This window comes from Paroedura picta, unplaced genomic scaffold (assembly GCF_049243985.1).
Source record: "Paroedura picta isolate Pp20150507F unplaced genomic scaffold, Ppicta_v3.0 Ppicta_v3_sca21, whole genome shotgun sequence".
NCBI lineage: Eukaryota > Metazoa > Chordata > Lepidosauria > Squamata > Gekkonidae > Paroedura > Paroedura picta.
The window spans coordinates 2,080,163-2,102,712 of record NW_027518618.1 but is presented as its reverse complement, the minus strand read 5'-3'; the positions used below and the strand labels follow the sequence as shown (position 1 = coordinate 2,102,712).

The 22,550-nt window shown below is 50.0% G+C and overlaps 1 protein-coding gene across 1 annotated transcript in view; it reads right to left on the bottom strand.

Annotated features, from left to right (window-relative positions):
* Positions 1 to 22,550, bottom strand: part of ARHGAP35 (Rho GTPase activating protein 35) — a 105,079-nt gene that overhangs the window by 52,577 nt on the left and 29,952 nt on the right. The window contains 1 exon segment of the mRNA XM_077318579.1: positions 12,094 to 15,999. Coding sequence (XP_077174694.1) covers positions 12,094 to 15,780 — 3,687 coding nt within the window. The 5' untranslated portion in view covers positions 15,781 to 15,999.

Here is a 22,550-nt window from a genome sequence, read left to right as displayed (position 1 = left end):
GGTGAAGCGTCAGAACCAATGGACAGTTCTCACAACGGAGGGAAGTAAACAGTGGGGTTCTGCAAGGATTAGTTTTGGGGCCAGTAAAGGTCTAAAGGTAAAGGTCTCCCCTGTGCAAGCACCGAGTCATGTCTGACCCTTGGGGTGACGCCCTCCAGCATTTTCATGGCAGACTCAATACGGGGTGGTTTGCCATTCCCTTCCTCAGTCATTACCGTTTACCCCCCAGCAAGCTTGGTACTCATTTTACCGACCTCGGAAGGATGGAAGGCTGAGTCAACCTTGAGCCGGCTGCTGGGATTGAACTCCCAGCCTCATGGGCAAAGCTGTCAGACGGCTGCCTTACCACTCTGCGCCACAAGAGGCTCAGTTGGGGCCAGCACCATTTGATTTATTCACAAAGGGCCCGGGACTAGGGGCAAGTAGAGGCTGAGTTTGCAGGTGACGCAAAATTATTCAGCATGGTAGGGTTGTGTGCTTCAGTGCGGTTCGGCCACCTCAGTTATCACCGAAGCCTGAAGCGGCACATAGGAGGCCAGCATGGCACCGTGGAGAGGAGGGGCATCGGTGGTGCGCCAGCCGGAGGCCACACGCAGGCACAGAGCTCTGCGCATGTATACAGCTGCCGGCTGGCGCGCCACCAGCACTGCTGCCCCTCCTCTCCTTGGCGCTGGCTACCTTAGGCTTCGGTGATCGCCGAGGTGTCCAAACCACACTGAAGTGCACAACCCTAGACAAGGCTGACTGTGAAGAGCTCCAGGAGGAACTCCAAGCTGGGCGAGTGGGTGACGATGTGGCAAATGAAATTTGGTGTTGGAAAATGTAAGGATTGATGCACAGTGGGACAAAAACCCTAACTTCCAAGTGTAGGTGAGTGGGATCTGAACTTACTGAGAGGGAGAACAATCCTGGGGCCGCTGTGTGTAGCTCAAATGATGTGACAGCCCAGTGTTATGCAGCAGTGAAAAAGGCAATCTCTACGTTGCCGTTTATTAGGAAAGGGTTTGGAAATAAAACAAACAACTATAATGCCCCTAAATAGAACTACAGTGCAGCCTCATTTGCAATGCTGGGTACACTTCTGGTCACCGTATCTCAAAAAAGAAATCGTGGTCAGCTTATACAATTTAAAAAAAAAGGTGAAGATGGGACGAGATGCCAGAATCAGCCATGAAGTTCACTTCCAACAAATAGCAAGTTTCTTTGGGACTTACAAGACACAGTTCTTGAGGCCCAAAGGCCTGTTTCTCTATGAGGAGAACAAGATGAAATTTGGCAAGGCCAACAAGTGGGAGGGGTTCAGCGAAGGCCTCTGGAAAACTGAAGTCACACAGAAGAAAAGGACCCTGGAGGAAGCAGAGGAAGCTGAAGCCCAGGAGAAGAAGGTTCAATATTTTGGTGTTAACCTTCAAAGCCTTAAATGGTCTGGGACCAGCATACCTACAGGACTATCTTTTCCCTTATATTCCCCCAAGAGCACAAAGATCGTTGGAGCAACATGTGCTCAGGAGCCCCAGTCCAAAGGAGGTGAGTTTGGCCTCAACCAGGGCCAGGACCTTCTTGACCTTGGCCTCAACCTGATGGGACGCACTCCTGAGGGAGATCGGGGCCCTGCAGGACCTTAACCTGTGCCGTAGGGCCTGTAAGACAGGTATTCCACCAGGCATATGCTTGGAGCCCAAAATAACAACCTCCAATAAATGCTGGCCTCACCACTGGGAGAAAGATCAGCTTCCAATACCAAAAAATCCCTGCCTGGAATTTTAGTTGGAGGCATCTAGAGTTCGATGGATAATGTTTTAAGTATTTTTGTAGGATGGCTCTTTTAATGAAGACTGTTCCCCGCCCACTGAGCCAGGAAGGTCAGGAGCCCCTCGCCTTTTAAGCAGACTTCAAGTGATAAGCCTGTGCTCCCCACAGCCAGCAAAAGCTGCCCTCTTCGTCAGAGGAGCCAAACCACGCCACAGAGAACAGAACTAAGAGGTGACAGAAAAGACAAAGAAGACAGAAGACATGTCTACATGCATGCACCAGTTTGTTTGGGAAGGAGAAGAACTGGCCCACAGAGCATTCCCAAAGACTGCTGTGGCAGAAGAAAGGGATTCGGCTCCCGGAGGCATGCGCAGTCAGGAGGACGTTTGTGCCTAGTCACTTCAAAAGTGGCACCAATCAAAGCTCTGCAAAGGCATGATGCCCAGCGTGATGCCCAAAGACCTCGAAAGATAATCGCTCCTGCTCCCCAGAGCATCATCCAGAAACCTTCTTAGTGTATGTTTCCATTCCTTATTAATGAAGCAATTATATCAAAATCCATTTGCAAGGCACAATTAACTCCCTAATATAAAACTGCCATCGAGCCATATTTAGCTTCTTCACAGAGACCACTGCTCTTTTAAACAGATTTGTTCCCCGCACCCGAGCACTCTCATTTACCTAAGGATTAGAAGGAGGCACATACTCGACTCATCCTGTACAGAAGAGCACACAGTGTGAGTTGTCTCTGCTAAGATCAGCAAACGGCAAACTCGGTGGATTCTTCCTTGATACGTGCCCTGATATCCTTTGCCAGGGGTAGTCAAACTGTGGCCCTCCAGATGTTCATGGACTACAATTCCCATGAGCCCCTGCCAGGAAACTGTGGCCCTCCATATGTCCATGGAATACAATTCCCATGAGCCCCTCCAGATGCATGGACATCTGGAGGGCCACAGTTTGACTACCCCTGTCCTTTGCTCTCTTCAGAACCACATCCCCACAACCATGCGCCTCTCTCTCTCTACCCAGGAGACAGCCTTCCCTCCAAAGCCCTCCACAGACTCCCTTGCCTTCCTGTTTTGAGATCTCTACCTGGAACCTCTACTCCTCCGCCCTACAACCTGCAGGTCACCTGTTCCTTCCAATGCCTGCGCCCTGCTGCTTCTTACACCTGGCCTCATCTTCTCTTCCATCAATCCACACGATAACACAAATTATTTGGCATGGCACTTGACAGCTCAATCAAGCCTGAGCGATCCAGCTGAATGTATATATTCTCCTCTCCTGTTCACCCTCCCTGATCAGGCACCAAATCTGACATTATTGGCTCCTGTGCCAAGGGACACAGCTTGCCGCCATCCCATAAAACACCACATTTACCAGTGCCACATAACTAAATATAGCTATAGTGTGATTTGTCTGCTGTAACACAAAGAAAGGGCATTTTAAAACATTTGCTTTAAAAAGCACAAGAGAAACAATGCCAGGATACAAAGATTAAAGGAAGCACCTGAGTGTCTCAAGGACTCTGTTAGCAGTCAGGCTCTTTAGCATCTCCCGAAAAACCAACTGACGGCCTTATAATAAAAAGCTGCCTCTCAGCTGCTCTCAGTCGCACGGATGCCCTAAAATGTGTGGAATAAATTAACAAGCTGCAGGGTACAGAACCGCCACAAAACACTGGAATAAACTTGGACAGCTCAGCACGGAAGCCCAGCATACGAGGCCTGAGATACTTAGGAGCAAGACCCGCGCATTAATCTTGAGACAAAAATAAAGGTGACTCCACACTCAGGCGATAGGAAGCTTCCAGAAATCCACCCAAATGAGGGAGGAAAGAGTTCTGAGAGCCCCAATTATTAAATATAAGCAAAACTGGAAAGAGTTTAAATGAGCAGGGCAGATGCCGTCAGTGGTGAAGAGAAATGCAGCAGGACAAAGAGGTTACCTGCTTGCTTCACACACAAGGGCATCTGGAAGCTGTGACTCAGCCACCGGCAGTGCTCCATTAGCATACTAGGACAGCAGCTCTCCAGCTCTATGGAGAGATCCCTAGCTATAAACTGGCTTAAATTTCTTCTGTGAGGGGGCACAGAGGATGTGTTTCAAAGTTCTGGGCGTTCAGCATCAAACAGGCTTCCTTGAACGAACGTGCCGCAAAGTATTCAGCTGGGGTTTCCCAAGTCAAGGCTGCTCTCGGTTTCTAGCAAAACCAATGACATGAGGATCGGTTAATGCTTGTATGAGTGCTACAGACTAATTCATCAATGGCCTTGCCTGGCTCCAGTTTGTGAATTTCATTCTAATAGGTTTCAGGAGGGGTAGCCGTGTTGGTCTAAACTAGAAGAGCTAGATTGGAGGCCTGCAGTATGACAAGGACCGATGAGATGTTCAGAATCTAAGCTTTCAAGAAGTCAAAAGTTTGTTTAGAATAGAAGCCTAGGGTTGGAATGGGCCATGCAGGCCATCTAGCCCAATCCCCTGCCCAATGCAGGATCAGCCAAAAGCATCTGTTCAGCCACAGCTTGAAGACTGCCAGTGAGGGGGAGCTCACTACCTCCTTAGGCAGCCTATTCCACTGCTGAACTACTCAGACTGGGGAAATTTTTTCCTGATCTCTAGCCTATATCATTCTGCACGTAGTTTAAACCCATTGCTGCAGATCTTCTCCTATGCTGTCAACATACCCGCCACGAGCCACAAGGGAGTGGCGGGCTATAAATATAAATATAAATATAAATATAAATATAAATATAAATATAAATATAAATATAGATAATAATAATAATAATAATAATAATAATAATAATAATAATAATAATAATAATAATAATAATAATAATAATGGACCTTTACCTTCCCTCTTCTAAGTGAACTTTTAAAATAAAGACAGCAATCCTGCCCACTCTCAGCTTCCTCTTCTTCAGGATGAACATCTCCAAGTCCCCAAGTCGCTGGATCATTAGAATCATAGAGTTGGAAGGGACCTCCAGGGTCACCTAGTCCAACCCCCTGCACAATGCAGGAACTCACAACTACCTGCCCACCCACATTGACCCCAATTTCATGCCCAAGTGATCCCCCCACCAAAAACTCTCCAGAATCCAGCCTGGCCTGGAGGAAAATCACCTTCCATCCACAGTGGCCATCAGCAATTTCCTGGGCATGCAAGGAAGGGCCACAAGAGACAAACCCTGGCACATCCCTTCTGCCCACCCACTCACAATCTGCCTACATTCATAAAATCAGCATTTCTGTCAGATGACTATCCAGCCTCTGCTTAAAAACTTCCAAAGGAGGAGAACCCACCACCTCCTGAGGAAGCCTGTTCCTCTGAGGAACCACTCTGTCTGGAACTTCTTCCAGAGGTTTAGCCGAAAATTCTTTTGAATTAATTTCAACCCACTGGTTCTAGTCCAACCCTCTGGGGCAACAGAAAACAACTCTGCTCCATCTTCCAATCTTGTTGCTCTCCTCTGAATCCTCTTAATTTTGTCCATATACCTTTTGAAGTAAGACCTCCAGAACTGCATATAGCAGTGATCCCCAACCCCCGGTCCGGGGACTGGTGCCGGTCCGTAGATCAGTTGGTACCGGGCATCGGCTCCTCCTCGTCCTCCTCCCCGGCTGCTGCCTCGGGGGCTGCCCTGCCACTCTGCCGCCGGCTCACCTTTGGTGCTCTCCAGTGGCCACCATGGCTGGGGCTCCCCCTCGGCATGGCACTGCTCAGCTGCTGCTGCCAGCGCCCCCCAGAGGGCGGCAGAAAGTCAGGGCACAGGGGTAAAGCAAGTGGAGCATGGGCTCAGGCAGCAGCGGCAACATCCCTCGGCAAAAGACTACCCCCACCCCCGGGCCTCAGTAAAATTGGCAAGCGTTGACTGGTCCCCGGTGATAAAAAGGTTGGGGAACACTGGCATATAGTACTCCAGGTGGGGTCTGACCAATGTGGTATACAGATGCAAGTCAGAATACAGATCCCCAGGTCCTTATAACCCAGCCAAAGGGACATGGGTGGTCAGCATAATCTACTAGCTTTGGGCCCACAAACTGTGCGGAAGGCAATGGGGTGAATCCAACCACATTAAGGAAACTTAAATTTTCTTAAGCAGAATGTTCTCCCTGTATGCCTGCTAACCCCATGGTGCAAAATTTCACTGGGGCTATGCAGAAGACCACCACTGTTTTAATGGGGTTTTTATGGGGAAATTGTTATTTATTATTTATTATTTATTTCGATTTATATACCGCCGCATTTCCTAGGAACCTGCGGCGGTTCACAGAATAAAACATTAAAATACAATATAAAACTCCATAAAACCCCAATTCACAATAAAACAAGCAAGTGGACAAAACACAAATAATCTGTCCCGTGGTTTTAATTGTTAGCCGCCTCGAGGCAACAACGTCGTGAGAGGCGGGATATAAATCCAATAAATAAATAGATAGGACTAGAATGGGGGTGGGGGGGGGGAGCAGTGAAATCTGCCATTCTGTCTTAAGGAAACTTAAGAGCAGCTTGTGTTTCCTCTGCTGCATGGCTGGACCCGTCCAGGTACAATTGAAACAGATTAAACTGTTCACAAGACCATGATTAAAATGTACCCCTTTGGGATACTTCCATTGCACTTAAAACAAGAACGTCACAGCAAAATCCAGTCATCCCTTCCATATGCAATTGCCTCCCACCCTTATCTGCACTCTGGGAAGGCAGATAAAAAGGGGAAGATTTATCAGGGAATGGGGATGGAATCAATGAGAGAGAAGCAAGTAGAAATTCATGATCCAGGCACCTGAGCATTGGCTTGATGGAACTTACAGGCGATGAATGATGAATGATGAATGATGTCAGGACTGTAATGCTGTCTGCTGCCCAAAGAGAAATGGATTAGGAGGATGTGGCGGGGGGGGGGGGGGGGGAGAACCCGCAAAAAGGCTCTCTTGCCAGGAGAACAAAGTACAAGCTCCCCATCTGGGACACTTCCGGAAGACGCTTCCTGCAGCTGGGAGGCAAGAGGGTATCAGGAAACGGCCTGGCTGAGCTACAAAGGGTGGCATCGTGTGATCAAAACAAGTGCAAAGTCTGAGAATGTGTCAGGGGACAGACCCAACTCACGATTTGGAGGCCACTTTGCTCTCAACACATTCTCCTAAAGAGCCTTTCATCCCACCCCTCTCGTCCCATTAAACAATCTTGGGACCCCGGGAAGAAATCTGTTCTCGGCTTACTGGGAGAACTGCAAAGAATACAGGTTGCCCGGAGGCAAGCTCTACTGCCTGATGGGATGCCAGGAAAAACCATCCCGGGATTTGGAACTTCTCACCTTCACAAGCTGGCGGCCCTCCAGATGTCCATGGACTACAATTCCCATGAGCCCCTGCCAGCATTCGCTGGCAGGGGCTCATGGGAATTGTAGTCCATGGACATCTGGAGGGCCGTAGTTTGACTACCCCTGTCCTAGGGCCTTGGCCAAGCGTGGTCAGCTTCCCGGGAATTCAAATATCAGTGGTTTGGGACCTAGCCTATGGAGTCCCATCAAAGCTCCACACATCTGCCGATGCTCTTTAACATCTAGGTTAGGCCACCACATGAGGTTTTATGTAAGCTCTCGGGTCAGGTGTCACTAACAGACTGATGACACAGAACTCCATGTTTCCTTAACTAAGCATCCTGCAGCTGGCCCGAGACCTTGGAGAGCTGCTGCCAGACTGAGCAGACAATACGGACTTTGGTGGACCAAGGTAGAAGACAGTTTCCATATGTCCAGTAACTGAAAGCTTGGTCAAGTGGGGGGCAGGGTCAACAAACTGATTTCAAACTACATGAAGATGACATGCATTTGGAGGGTCAGTGTTCTGGAAGGGAACCGATCTGGCACTCTCAGGTGGGGCAGACCAGCATGCAGCAGATCGCATGAAAAGTTATGGGGCTCTCCGGAACCTCACCCCAGTTGTTGGAGAAGCAGGTTCCTGTAGCAGCCGCCAGTGCCTTCGTTCAACCACACACCCCTACAAACTCAAGCTACTCTAAACCAGGGGTAGTCAACCTGTGGTCCTCCAGATGTCCATGGACTACAATTCCCATGAGACCCTGCCAGCATTTGAAATATATATATATTTTAATTTGTTAAAACACTTGCGGGTGCTATGACTATATGTGGTCATTTTAACCCGCCCCCGCCCTCCCAAAGTGGCCAATGACAGGAAGGGGCCCCATATTCTGCCCAATGACGCCACTTCTGGGGTTTCTCTGAGGCCAGAGAATATTTCAGGGTTTTTTCAGTGGTGAAAAAGTTGCAAAAGGCTGGCATGAGCTCAGGCACCCGTCCTCTCTTGCTCGTGCCGGCTGTACCTGCTAGGCAAGTTATCGGAGATCCTCTGCCCACATTTCCAACAGAGCTTGAAATTCACCGAAGTGTCCCGTTTACTTAATGACTGCATCAGCATTAAGCCACAGTGCTTTGGCCAGGCAGCTACACTCCCCCTGCTGGCTCTGGAGCAGCCTAACACGCAGCTGCCCCCCTCCCAGACTCTTCAGGGTCCCCGCCTGAAAGCAAGCCAGACACAGCTTCCGCTGAGCATTCACGGGTTAAGATGCAGCCGCTTTTATGAACGGTGCTTTTTGATGCCTCCCCCTTCACTCCATTTCCAAATCGACCCTCTTCCCTTCAGAACGGCCCTAAGAGGGTGCCCGGTAAAAAACTGACCCACACAGATTTTGCTGCTTTGCTCTTTGGAGTTAATGGCCATTCACACTCTTTTCTGATCAAAGCTCCTATCGGGAAACCTGAAAATTATTGCAGGAATCAGAACCGGGGCTGGGGGGGTGTTCTTATCCCCCTCAAAGGGGCTTTTAAGCTTACTCTGCTTTTAATTTCCACGAGATGAAGCTGTGGCAGATATTTAGTGTGCGGCAGATTTTAAGTGTGCATGCACATGAGAACCCACGCTTTGAATAAATCTTCGTTGGTCTTAAAAGGTGCCACTGGACTCAAATTTTGTTTAACGTACAATAATAGATCCTTTTTTTAAAGAACTGCAGGAAAAATAAAACTCTTAAATGTCCTCCAGGATTTTTTACCAATTTGGCCTGCCTTTGTTCCCTCTCTCTGTCTCTCTCTTCCAGGCACAGGGCTCTAATGCCAATGAAGAAAAGTATACCCTGCTGGCAAAGGGGACAGCTGCTGCCAGTATGAAATCACCACTGTTTTGCAAAGCAGCCACGACATTGTTTAAAGAGACAAAAGTGCTTTGCATGAAAGAAATGAACCTACTTTTGTTCGGGAGCTCTTTATTTTGTGTTGCCACGGAGGGGGCAGGGAGGAGGGGAGGAGACCACGCAGTTCCAAAGCCGGAGGTTAAGAAAATAACTCAAAGAAAACCAAGTCTGAAATATTAAACCTGATTATGTGGAAACAGGTAGCTCCTTCGCTATATCCTGTTGACAGCGTTAAAACTGCAGTTTAATTGGCTTCTGTGAATGTCTTGGGACAGCTATAGAAAGACACTCCTATCTCCAGAGTTCCCAAATTGCACATTGCATGCCTTGTCCCTTCACAATTCTCTACAGCAGGGGGAGTCAACCTGTGGTCCTCCAGATGTCACAGAATCATAGAGTTGGAAGGGGCCATACAGGCCATCTAGTCCAACCCCCTGCTCAACGTAGGATCAGCCCAAAGCATCCAAAAGCATCCAAGAAAAGTGTGTATCCAGCCTTTGCTTGAGGACTGCCAGTGAGGGGGAGCTCACCACCTTCTTAGGCAGCCTATTCCACTGCTGAACTACTCTGACTGCGTTTGCTGGCAGTGGGAATTGTAGTCCATGGACATCTGGAGGGCCACAGGATCATGGGAATTGTAGTCCATGGACATCTGGAGGGCCACAGGTTGACTACCACTGCTCTACAGCTTAAAGCAGGAGTCGCCAACCTTCTCCAGCCTCTGGGCACCTTTGGAATCCTGACACAGGGTGCAGCTACAGGCATAACCAACAGCGAATGAAGGGCCCCTGCTCCCCCCACCCCAGAACTCCACCAGAGCGCTCTGGACCTGTTGTGCCATTGCACTGTTGCACTGTTGTGCTGTTATATTGTATTCTATCCTGTTACAACTTTATTTGTTGTATTATTTAACTGTTACAACCACTGTTGTTAATATTATTGTTTGATTATTAATGCAGATTGTTTCATGTATGGTTCATAAGTTCAATGTAAACCGTCCTGAGCCTCCGGGGAGGGCGGTATATAAATATAATTAATAAATAAATACAAAACAGCAGCCACAGGAGGCAGAGCCAACCACCAAATGTCGAGGATTGAGGTTATGTCTAACTTCCACGTTTCAGGCTGAAGCTCTAACAGGATGCATTTTTAATTTATGCACACAGTCACACAGTGAAGACCCTTGTGCTGTGGCAGCAGGTGCTGCTAAAGCAACTTTTAAAGAACCTGCACCCTGTCAAATTTCCTGCCAGGCAAAAGCCCCATCTAGCCTGCCCATTTTCTAAAAAACACCTGGCCAATGTCAGGAAAGATATCAGCGGGCACTGTGTTGGAGACCCTTGTAATCTCCGCAATTCGCTGTTTTGATTCAGGCTTCGGTGGAATCAATTTATTTCTCCTTCCAGCATATTTTTCATACCATAATGATCCGAGGTCCTCAGCAGCAGCCATCGCAATACAGGCCTTATAATGGAAAGGTGCAGGGCAAAAGATCTGCATTCAAAGCATCCAGATAAACCCTGGGAGACAGGTCTGGTAGCATTCCTCACTACACTCTTTCGGGCAAGTTCTCATGTTCTGAAAAGGTGAGAGGAGAGCTGCCTGTGGCCCATGCACATATGAAACACGGCAGCAAAAAATCCCTTTGTCACATCCTAAACCAGGGGTAGTCAAACTGCAGCCCTCCAGATGTCCATGGACTACAATTCCCATGAGCCCCTGCCAGCATTCGCTGGCAGGGGCTCATGGGAACTGTAGTCCATGGACATCTGGAGGGCCGCAGTTTGACTACCCCTACCCTAATCAGAAGGCCTACTCCCTGCTGCTATGTTTCTCAGCAGATCCCAAGAACTCCCCCTCAGCCCTTCAGTCCCCTGACAATATCACAGTTTCAAATGAAGTATGAAATCTAAGTTGGAGGTAAACAGCCACCAATCAAATCTCCTTTTCAGAACTTAAAAAAATACAGAAACACAGAGCTGGCAGGGGCCTCAAAGGCCATCTAGTCCAACCTCTGGAACAGTCCAGGAAATTCACTGCTATTGCCCCTGCAACTCCTTCAGTGACCCTTGCACTATACCCAGTGGAAAGCAAAAAGCCTCCAGGATCCCTGGGTCAACCTGGCCTGGAGGAAAATTCCTTCCTGGTCCCAAAGTGGGAACTGGCATTACCTTAAGCATGTAAGGAAGGACCACAAGAGCAAAGCCCTGGCTTACCCCTTTCTGCCCTCTCTTTCATGATCTGCTTCAATTCAGAAAACCTGCATTGCTATCCAATGACCAACTAGCCTCTGCTTAAAAACCTCCCAAAACGGAGAGCCCATAACTGCCTGAGGAAGCCTGTTCCACTGAGGAACTACTGCCAGGAAGTTCTTCCTAATATTTGGCGGAAAAATGTCATTGTTTCTGGTCCAACCTTGTGTGGCAAAGAGAAAACAGATCTGCTCTTATCTCTAGAGCAGTGGTCCCCAACCACCAGGCCACGGCTCCCTCTCCCTGCCCCTCCCCGCAGTGAGAAACTTCCCAGGCCGCAAAGCAAATTGGCTGCCAACGCGGCCAATTAGATTGCGGCCCGGTAAGCTTCTTTTTGTGTGGGGGGGGGAGGGAAGCAGGGCCGCCGGCGCAAACGCATATGCGTGGCAGGTCTGCGTATGAGTGTTTGCAGCTGCGCATGGCGCAAATGCACATGCGCGGACCTGCCGCGCACGTGCAAAATTGCGCAGCCGCCAGATCGCCCTCCCCCCACACCTGTCCGCAGCCTTAGAAAGGTTGCGGACCACTGCTCTATAGGACAGCCCTTCAAATACTCGAAAATGGCTATCGTATCACTATCGTTTTCTTGTGGCCCTTTTTTGCCTGACCAGGGAAACTCCAATCATCACCTTGGGGTCCGGAGGCAAATTTCCCCCAGGCCAAACTGGGGGGCAGGGGCGTCATCTGGGCATGGAATTGGGGTCCCTGTGGGTGGGCAGGTAGTTGTGAATTTCCTGCATTCTGCAGGAGTTGGACTAGATGATCCCGGAGGTCCCTTCCAAGTCTATGATTCCTCTCTAGGCTATTCACACCCATCTCCGTCAACCTTTCCTCGGAGAAAGACTTGGAAGTGCAACAGACATCATTTACCTTTGTGGTCCTCCTCAAGCTGCGCAAGATGTTCCTTTTCCTTGGATCTTCATCGGTCGTCTCGTACGGAATGATAGCGTTATCTCCTTTATATCCTTGAGAGGTCTGGTCCTCCTCTTTCTTCCTAATGGGCCCCAGCTCGTCATCGCTCCCTACGCTAAAACTGGTCCTGTAACTGGCAAACCTTCCTAGCCGCGAGCACCTTGTCCGATAGAGCACCGGTTTGCTAATGGTGGACATCTTCCGGCCGCGCTCGAGTGAGCTGGTGTCCATTTCGCTGTCTGAGCCGTTCCCGCTCCCGTTGGAATGGGTCTTGTTGATGTTGCGGATGGTGATGATCTTGCCTTGGGTGCTGTCGTGAGGCACGGAGTAGATGTTCTCCTCCTCATTCCTCGGCTTCACTACGGCATCCATGGGCTCTGCATAGTCGGAAGGGTCGAAGCCATCCGTGGGGGGCCAGCTACTGGAAGTCACGGACTTCCTCTGCCCGTCCCTATGCCCTTGATCCAAATAAGACAGATCCCCCTTGGTAATATCAAAGTGGACAGGGGGCTTTGGTTTCACTGGCGGAGGTACTTTGTTGTTCAGTTTGCTTTCGAAAGCGCCCAGCACAGAAAAAAGCCCGTCGTTCCCCTCCAGTTCCATGGAAAGTTTAGAAAGATCTTTGGACAAAGTGGGCATAGATGTATCCTCCCTGAACGGGCTGTAGGTCGGAGGCTCAATGTCCTCTTCTGAATCCTGAAGGTTTGAATTACACAGCGGAGAGCCAGCGCGGGGCGAATTAAAGACTTCTTCGGTCGTACTGCAGGCTTCCGCTGCGTTGTCATATATATGGGTGGCCTCAATGATGTTTTTTTTCTCCACCACGTCCTTGAAAAAAGGGTGGAAAATCTCCAGTTTATGCTGAGGGTGACTGCAAGGTATAGTTGTAAACTTTCCACCTATATCCTGGGCGATTTCCTCCCCCTCGGTCAGCTGCTCTCTACTTAAATCGTTGTCTAGGACATCTATGGAGCCGTCAGTGAGAGCGACAATCTGAATGGGGATAATGTCCTGGACTTCACAAAGAAAGGCACGTAACATAGCCAAGGATGCTTTGCGTTTAGCGGAGTAAAACAAAATATAGCCGTGGACCAGCCAGCTTTTCCTGATGCTGAACGAGGAATGGTATGAAAGCAAGGAGAGCTCAATGCGCCTCTTGTGCGGCCCCACCGGGAGTTCAAGTAACACAGAGTTGCCACTCCCACACTGGGAAGGCCGGCAGGTTTGGGACTGAAGGACGGGCTGGAGGATGTCCTCGGCGTTAAACGGGTCTCCGCACAACAAGCACATGACGATGCGAAGATCAACGTCAGCCAGATCCTTAATGCTCGCCGTTGAGCTCATGAGGTTTAAGTTGCGCTTGGAGTCCAGCAGCCCTTTGAGGACCTGGCTGATTTGCTTTTCGTTGATGTTGCGCCCGTAGCCAATCCCAGCAGAAGCAGGGTCAAGGAAGACACACTGCAGCTTGCTGGCGATCTGCTGCCCTTGCTGTATCAAGCTGTGTAGCGTTTCGCCACTGGTATCGCCTCTTTTGTTCACCAGTATCAGAGTCAGGGGCAGATGAGCTAAGTGGTTGTCCCTTCGGCCCAGGGTCGACTCCCTACTCTTTTCAATACTTTCGACAACGTAAGACAGAGATTCCTTAGAGTTATAAAGGCAGAGGCAACCGTGTGGCTGAAACGTTGGCGTCTGGAAAGAGTTAACAGGAAGCCTGACGTTACCCTCGATAGGCCTCAAGGACAGCTCGTACATTTTCCCATCTATCACGTACTTGTCGTCGTTTGTGCAAAGAGCTCGAATCTCATTGGCTAGCTCCCGGGCAAGTCCATCCTTACCGAGAATCACGAGATTGATCCTATCGATATTGGAATCTGAAAGCAAGTTTTTCTGGTTGCGATCAGACGGCCTGATAAACCGGGAGCTTATCAAGTGCTCGATTTTAGCATCTATGCAGGCTGGACAACTGGGGCAGGTCTCTTTTGTCGGGTGATACACAAAATGAATGTGCTTCAGAATCAGGGCGTCTCTTTCAGCCTGCAGCTTCTGCAAGGCTTTGAATCTCTGCTCTTCGCCCAACACGTCCTGGATGACCCCCATTTTCTCCTTGCTGGGCTTGGCATCGAGCTCCAGCTCGTAGAACAGTTCGGAGTATTCCAGAAGCAGCTCTTGAAACTCCTCTTTCGCCTTCTCTATGATTTGCTTTTGGTGTTTACCGTAAATGTCCATGTAAACTGACTCTTCGAGCCACATGTAGAAGTCTTCGTTCATGATGAAGCTGCGTGCCTCTTCCCAGGGTTTCCCCGGCGTTATGAAAGGGGATGTCACCAAGTTCTCTTTGAAGGCCCTCCTCATTTCCGCCCTCTTCCTCTCGTTCCTCAGCTTTTCTAGGTGGGCGTCGTAGAGCTGCTGGGCAGGCAGGGTCTCCATCAGGTCAAACGGAATGCGCTCGTTCTCCATGTTGTCTATATGGCTGGTAGCATCCCAGGGAGTCTCCTCGAGAACAACAAACCACTTTAAGAAGTCCGGCTTCGTCTCAAGCTGCTTCTCCACTTTGAGACAGGTCAAGTGGTTTATCTCGTCCAAGTCCGGAATGAGGGCGTCGAAAGCAAGAGGCAGCGCAGCCAGGTACATTTTCCTCCGGCGCTCTATATGCTCTTGTTTGAGGCGGTGGATGTGCTGCAGGAAGAGCTTCTTGGCTTTCTGCGTCCCTTCCAGATACACGTAATCCTGATACTCCGGGGAGGACTGCATCTTCCGCGAGACGTTCAACCAGGTCTCGTTGTGGTTTTTGACAATGCGGCTCACCAGCCACTCGTACTTATCCTTCGCAGTGGCAATCTGCTGGCTCTGCTGCTTCAGAGCCTCAAAGTAAGGAATGATTTTAGTCTTCCCCCGGCTCTTGTCAATCAGTTGCACCAAAGTGCCAAAAGCCAAGTCGACGTTCACATTGGACCGGGCAGACGTCTCCACCACCTGGAGGTTCTTCTTGCTTAAGGCAAAAGTGTGTGCGTCTCGAATGTACCGCTCCACGCCTTCATCACACTTGGTCAGGACTACCACCACGGGCTTTTTCGTTTTCGTGAGCTGGTTGTACAGGTTCGAGATGAACTTGATCTGGTCATCGAAGCTCCGGTTCATCCCCCTGCTCACGTCGATGCAGAGGAGAAAGCCGTCAATCAGCAGCTTCCCGTCGGGCATCTGCTTCTGCTCAAAGTCCTGCTCGAGCCCCAGCTGATCAGTGCAAAAGTACATGAGCTTTTCAGCTGACGCAAGTTTGGTTGCAGCTGCCCTTTTGATGTAGGGCTGCAGGGCTGTGCTGCGATGGGGCTGAAATGTCTGGTCGTCAATAAATTCAGTCTGTTCCACAATGTGCATTTTACATTCCACACAGTCCTCCAAGGAACGTACCACTTCCCCCCAGTACAGGAAGTGGTCATTGTTCACAACTCTGCCTCCAAAGTCGCTCGTGCTAAGAACGGAAGTGTGGTCCAAGTGGAAGTCGTCCGCCCTGGGGCGCACAAACCGATTGCAGAGACAGGACTTCCCGATGCCACACTGGCCCTTCTCTTTCTCCGTCCCGGAGAGCCCCACCACACTGATGTTGTAGGTGGGAATGCGGACATCTTGCTTCCTTGCCATCATCATCGTCCAAACATCCTGCCACGCTCGGCTGCTTCCTAGAGGATTCGTGTCTTCTGGACCCCAAGTGTCCTTGCAGAAATCAAAAACCACCACTTGGGGGGACTGTTTGCAATCCGAATGGGCGATCACCAGGGCAACAAAGATGACTGTCCCCACGTTGCGTGCGCCATCAAACTGCTCAGTTGTCCCCAATCCTCACAGCTGAACGGGCAGCATTTCCTCCTAGGAAAAACAAAAGCAAGAGTCTTAGAAAGCTTAAAGACAGAGCTCAAAGGCAAATATTTTAAGTGCAGTTTTTAACACAGTGGGATGCCTAAGATGAGGCCAAATGGTAAAACAGAACTATGTTAGTCAGTAGGGATATTCAGCAAGACAGGAAGGCAGTCAGGAACGGCCTGAGGAGATCACAATGCATCTGAGGAGTACTGAAAAGGGGCCCATGGAACTCCCCCCTCACACAGTACAGGACCAGGTCCTTAGTCCCTCCTTTTGCGCAGGAAGAAGTGGCGACAAAGGAGGTTGGTCATTGAACAAGAGGGAAAGAGTCTTCCACCTATCCTAGGGAGACGGGGCAGCAAATGGTAGCACAGAGGCAGCCCCCTCCCCTTTCTTTTTGCATACCACGATGCCAATAAGCACACTCTTTATCCTGCAGGCAGTCCCTCCGTAGATGCCCCTGTGGTGGGGCTTTCTCCTCCTGGTTTTGCACAGGGAAGGGGGAAAAGAGAGCGCACCCTTCCGTGCAAGGCCCAGGCAGCAGAACAGCATCCTAAAAGCTGTTTGCAGAGCGTCCTCGTTCCCAGGGAGGCTGGGAAGGAGGGAAAGCTCTGCCTGCCGCTTTTGGAGACCCGCTTGGTCAAGGAACGGGAGCACTTCCTTTCTCTTCTGAGTATGAAGGAGGGGGGGGGAGAGCCCTGCCCACACACTTCACAATGCAGCCCTGTTAACAGAGGCGGCAGCATCAGGGAGGCTGCGTGAGAGAGAAAGAAGCACCACTTTGTGCAGAGGAGAACGCTGGGGCTGTCAGGGAGATGGGAGAGCCAAGAAGGCAGGAAGATGGGGACGGGGGCTCAGGGGTTAGGCAACTACCTCCTAAACCTTTACACAGGCTGTCTCTAGTATTCTGAGCAGAAAATTTATTATTATCATTATTATGTATTTATTTATTTCCCGCCTTTTCACACAGCTCAGGGCAGGTAACAATATTTAAAACATAGAATTAAAAAAATCTTTTTAAAGTTACCGTTTACTAATTCCCCCAGCTAAAATTTCCCCAGACAGGGTATTTTTTGTAAGGAGACAATCTTCCAACTCACTCCTCCTCCAGCGGTGAGGCCAGAGTTATTTTAGGCCTTGACCGGCTTCTTGCAGGTCCTATGGAACTGACTGAGGTCCCTGATCTCTCTTGGGGGCACATCCCCCCTGGAAATGCCCTGGTCCCTGTTGAGGCCAGTTTCACCCCTTTGGGCCAGGGACCCTGAGCAGGTGTCAATCCAAACACCATCATGGGTGTTTCTAGGGGAGAAGGGGGTTCTAGGGGAGAAGGTTGTCCCAGACGGTTTTATTTTATTTCCTCAATCTTCAAAATAACTCTCAGAGTTGGCCTGTTCTCGTGACAGCGCTGTGGAATGCGAAACCAAACCTTCCAGGCGCAAATCAAGCACGGCCATTAGTGAGGATAGCAGCTTGGAGCCAGTTTGGTGTAGTGGTTAGGAGTGCGGACTTGTAATCTGGCATGCCAGGTTCGATTCTGCGCTCCCCCACATTCAACCAGCTGGGTGACCTTGGGCTCGCCACAGCACTGATAAAACTGTTCTGACCGGGCAGTGATATCAGCGCTCTCTCAGCCGCACCCACCCCACAGGGTGTCTGTTGTGGGGAGAGGAATGGGAAGGCGACTGTAAGCCGCTTTGAGCCTCCTTCGGGTAGGGAAAAGCGGCATATAAGAACCAACTCTTCTTCTTCTTCTTCTTCTTAATTTACAATTCTGGTTCCATTATTAAAAAGAAAAAGAAGAAGAAGAGCTATAGCCGCCCCAGCCATGGACAGAAAAGTGGTTAAATTTAAATGGCACACTTCCTACTGTGCAACAACCGTCAAACAAAGCCAGCAGCGCTTGGGCTCTCTGCCATTGCTACAGGCTGGGAAATACACCTGACAATCCTCCCCAAGTCACACATCACTCACGCCTGTGGTATCAGCACATACATCTTCTACGAGACTCTTATCTCGCTGCGGGAGACTCTAAGTTTCCTAGACAGAGGGGTGTATGCAAGGAACACAAAGCAAGATCGCTTCCACGAGATCCCAAGATAAGAAGCCTGCACCAAATGCTCACTAGATCGAGCTGGCTTGCAAACCGAGGGGAATCCTTATGCGGCAGGCAAAAGGCTGTGCCAATGGAAGTTCCGGCGGACGAGGAGGCATCTGAGCTATTGCTCCAGCAGCGAATGCTAACCAAGTGCTAATCACAACGGATAAGAGGCCTTCCCAACTGCCAATTAAAAGCCACATTGTGCGGTCTTGTGGGCATCAGCCGCATGCCGAACACAGTGTCTGCAAACTATAAACTCTTTCAGACACCTGGCTACAAAACCCAGTTGAAATGAGGAAGGGTCAAGCAAAGAGGGGAGGAAAGATGATCCACCTTGGCAAGAGGCCAGAGCAGCAAAAGGAAGGCCCCTCAGCAGCCCCTGAGTCAGAAATGACTGAACTGAACTGAATTGACAAAGGCAGAGATTCAACTGCATCTTACCTCCCATCATCTCTTAATGTTATGTTGAACATAATGTTCTTAACAGCTATAAAGCAGGCCCTCCCTCTATTCTTGTTTAAGCTCAATAACGACACCAGATATTGCCTTCCTCTTAACAGGAGGATTATCTCCCTGAACTCCCCAAATAGGCTCAGTCTAATAAGATCAAAATTAAGTTAAACAGGTAAAAAGACTTCAGGAAAACCCTTCAGGAATAATGGAAATGGAAAGTGTTGTCAATTTGCAGCTGACCTACGGTAACCCTGTAAGGATTTCAAGGCAAGTTCAGAGGTGGTTCGCCATGGCCTTCCTATGCACAGCGACCCCAAGCATCCTCGGGGATTCCCCATCCAAATATTAAGCAGGACCAATCACCCTTAGGTTACAAGATCTGGTGAGATTGGATTGGCCTAGGCCATCCAGATCAAGGCAAGAGATGTTCAGAGGTGGTTTGCCATTGCTTGCCTCTGTGCTGTAACCCTGGACTTCCTTGGTGGTCTCCCACCCAACTTCTAACCAGGGCCAACCCTGCTTAGCTTCCAAGCTCTGGTGAGATTGGCCTAGCCAGGGCAATCCAGGTAAGAACGGATGCAAACGACCATCGGACACTCACTCAAAAGAGTCCTTCTCTTCATATGTCAGGAGGACAGCATGGTGGGTGTTTCCCATCTCTCCTTGAGGGATTGAAACTTCCTGTCTTCCGGTGGGAAACACCGGAGGGGATCGGATAGCCATCTTCAAGTATTTGAAAGGCTGCCATATAGAGGATGGAGCAGAGTTGTTCTCTCTTGCCCCAGAGGGGTGGATCAGAACCAATGGGATGAAATTAATACAAAATAAATTCTGTCTAAACATCTGGAATTCCTTATTTGGAATTTTTTAAACAGAGACTGGATAGCCATCTGACGGAGAAGCTGATTCTGTGACAATTCAAGGGGGTGGTAGGTTACGATGGATGAGCGATAGGATTGTGAGTGTCCTGCATAGTGCGGGGGGTTGGACTAGATGACCCAGGAGGTCCCTTCCAACTCTATGATTCTATGACTCCTCTTTAGCCAATCAGGATCCCCCGAGAGTTTTCCAAGGAATTCTAACAAACTCTAGGATTTAACTCTAGTTAGCAGAAAGGAATAGGGCAACAAGCTATGGATACAGGAAGACCATCCAAAACATATCTATTCGTGTCATTCCTGTAGACTATACCAAAAACTATTAACATCCTTAACACACCCACGGCGCCGCGGGCGCCGCGGACTAAATAATTCGTTAAGCCCTAGGGGGGAGGGCTTTGTCCGTGATGAGGAAGGGGCCTGATTGGCCCCTTCCTCCGGACAGACCATCGGCTGGGCCAATCGGCAGGTGCAAAGCGCCTGCCGATTGGCCCGGCCGATTCCCAGCCTGCCGAAGGAAGCAACTGCGAGCCGCGCAGAGCGGCTTGAGGGCGGCCCTCCTTGAGGGCGGCCTGACGCGTCGGGGGGCTCCCTGCCGGGGGCTCCCTGCCCAACGCCCTGATGCGGCAAGAGGCGTAAAGCGCCTCTCGCCGTGTCAGGCCCCCCTCAAGGAAGCAACTGCGAGCCTTATGGGTTCAAATGGATCTTTCCTCAATGCTGACAGTACTGTACCTAACTTCCAAGTGAGAAAATGATGTCTGGGAGGTGGCTCTGACAGAGCCGCACCCCTGAGGAATCTAACGATGAACAGATGCCTTGATAGTGGCAGACCCACTCTAAACCTAGAACTGTGGCCAGGGCTACCACCTGTCTTCACAGCATTCTAGAACATAGACTGGCCTTAATGCCATCTTGAAGAAGCTCCAAGATGGTCTTAATCTTAGGTGCTCTGGGATTGATGGCCTTCCTTCAACACCACCTCACAAATACTACCTCCTGAGCCCAGGAATGCATTTTGGGGTTCAGCCAGACACTGTGAAACTCCAACAGCTGCCCCCCAACCGAAATAGCTGGCGAGTCAGGCTTCAGCGGACTTATTTTCTCCCCTCTGGATGGTCTGAGCACCCTCATCTGAACTGGCTGAACCTGTAATTTGAGCCCCCTCAACAGTAGTCCTGTCTGGACTAGCCCCAGGATCCCCTTTTTCCTTCTTGTCTGTACCTGGTACCAGAATTCTGCTCAGTGCCATGCCAAGGGGAAGCCCCAGCCATGGCGGCCACTGGAGAGCACCAAAGGTGAGCCAGCAGCACAGTGGCAGGGCAGCCCCCGAGGCAGCAGCCGGGGAGGAGGACGAGGAGGAGCCGCGGCCAGGTACTGACTGATCCACGGAACGGGAACGGTATTCGGACCAGGGGTTGGTGACCACTGCTTTAAGCAACATATTGGTCATTCCTGAATGCGCCCTTCAGATTCGGGAATGAGAGTAAGTATGTTTTACAACAAGCTATCAAGGCCCTGGCCACCACTGAGGCCGTGGTAGCTGCTCTGATGGCCATGGCCATGTCTGCCTTACGGAGAGCTGTCAATAACGTCCCTTAAATAACCTTCTCCATCTTCAGAAACCAAACCAGGTGTCTGCAGGGCCGCAACTAGCCCATCTATGGCCAGTACCTGTAACATACATTTTCTTTATAAAAGGAAGGAACGGCATTATCATCAAGGTTTTCTCCCATTCTGCCCTAATTTTTGTTTGAAGAATTCTGGCAAAGGGGAATTCTTTAAGGTGTTTTCCAGCTTGGGAAAAAATTATCCACTTCCCTTGAGGCCATAAAATTTCCTGACCTGCTTGGGGGAGGGATCCTCAGAACCTGATTGTTTTAGATTCAGGATAGATATGTATTTTAAAAAAAAACCTGAAAATCCTCAGCTCTTCGTCTGCTGGGGTACTTGGGATAGGCTCCACCTCCTCCCCATCCATGATAAATTCTCTCTCTTCCCTCTCTCTATTGTCCAGGTCCTCCACATAAGTATCTGAGTGATTATTGGAGTAGTGAGGGCTCGTGTGGGCAGCCTTAGTAGGCCATCTGGACCTTGGGTGAGATAGTTGGGGAAATTGTCTATGGCCCCAGTGCTCCTCTATGGGTCTGGACTCAGGAGACGACAAACAAGAGTGTGAACAACAGTCCCTGCTAGCCATGGGTATATGCTGTTTGCAGAACCGTGCTATCTCAGCCTGCAGGGAGTTGTGTATAAAAGGAAAAAATTCTGGAGGCAAATTAAACTGTTCTGCCACGACCGCTACATTACTAGGATCATTGGTGTTCAAGACTGCGGCTCCAGTAGGATCGGGTCCCTCCAGGCCGCCTCTCCGTTTTGATGGCACAGGCCCCGCAACAGGATCAGGCCCCTATTCCGTAGCTCAGGGGTAGTCAAACTGCGGCCCTCCAGATGTCCATGGATTACAATTCTCATGAGCCCCTGCCAGCGTTCGCTCATGAGAATTGTAGGGGCAGGGGCTCATGAGAATTGTAGTCCATGGACATTTGGAGGGCCACAGTTTGCCCACCCCTGCCGTAGCTACTGAGACATTCAGCTTGGGAGGGGTGTGGCTCCTTGGCGGACGTCAAAGACCTAGAGTGCTATCCTTGCTCCACCGCCATGATCTGTGTGGAGACGTCCCGTGCCGCTGACGCTATGTCGTCCCTGGGCTCTGCAGGCCCCTTGGGGACAGTCTCTGATGCCCTGTCCTCTTCAGAAGAAAAATTGTTCTCCCACCTGGTCACCGCCATTTTAGAAGCAACTTTGCCCGCTAAAATGGCCGCCGTGCTCTCAGACGGGCACAGGTGGCCACTACCCCTCCTCCTGCTGCCCAATCTGGTCGCAGCCTAAAGGAAACGAGCAAAGAAAAAATCGGGGGATGGCGGGACGGGTAAGGAGAAGTGGGCAAAGCAGAGGAAAAAAGAGCAAAGGGAAAATAGTCTTCTAAGAAAAATAAGAGATGCCTAGTTGAGCTGCTCTCCCTCTGGAGGCAGGAAGAAGATTGGCTAATGAGGGGTGTTTCCCACCAGAAGACAGGAAGTTTCAATTAGACCTGCCTCCTTCGAGGAGAGATGGGAAACACCCACCAA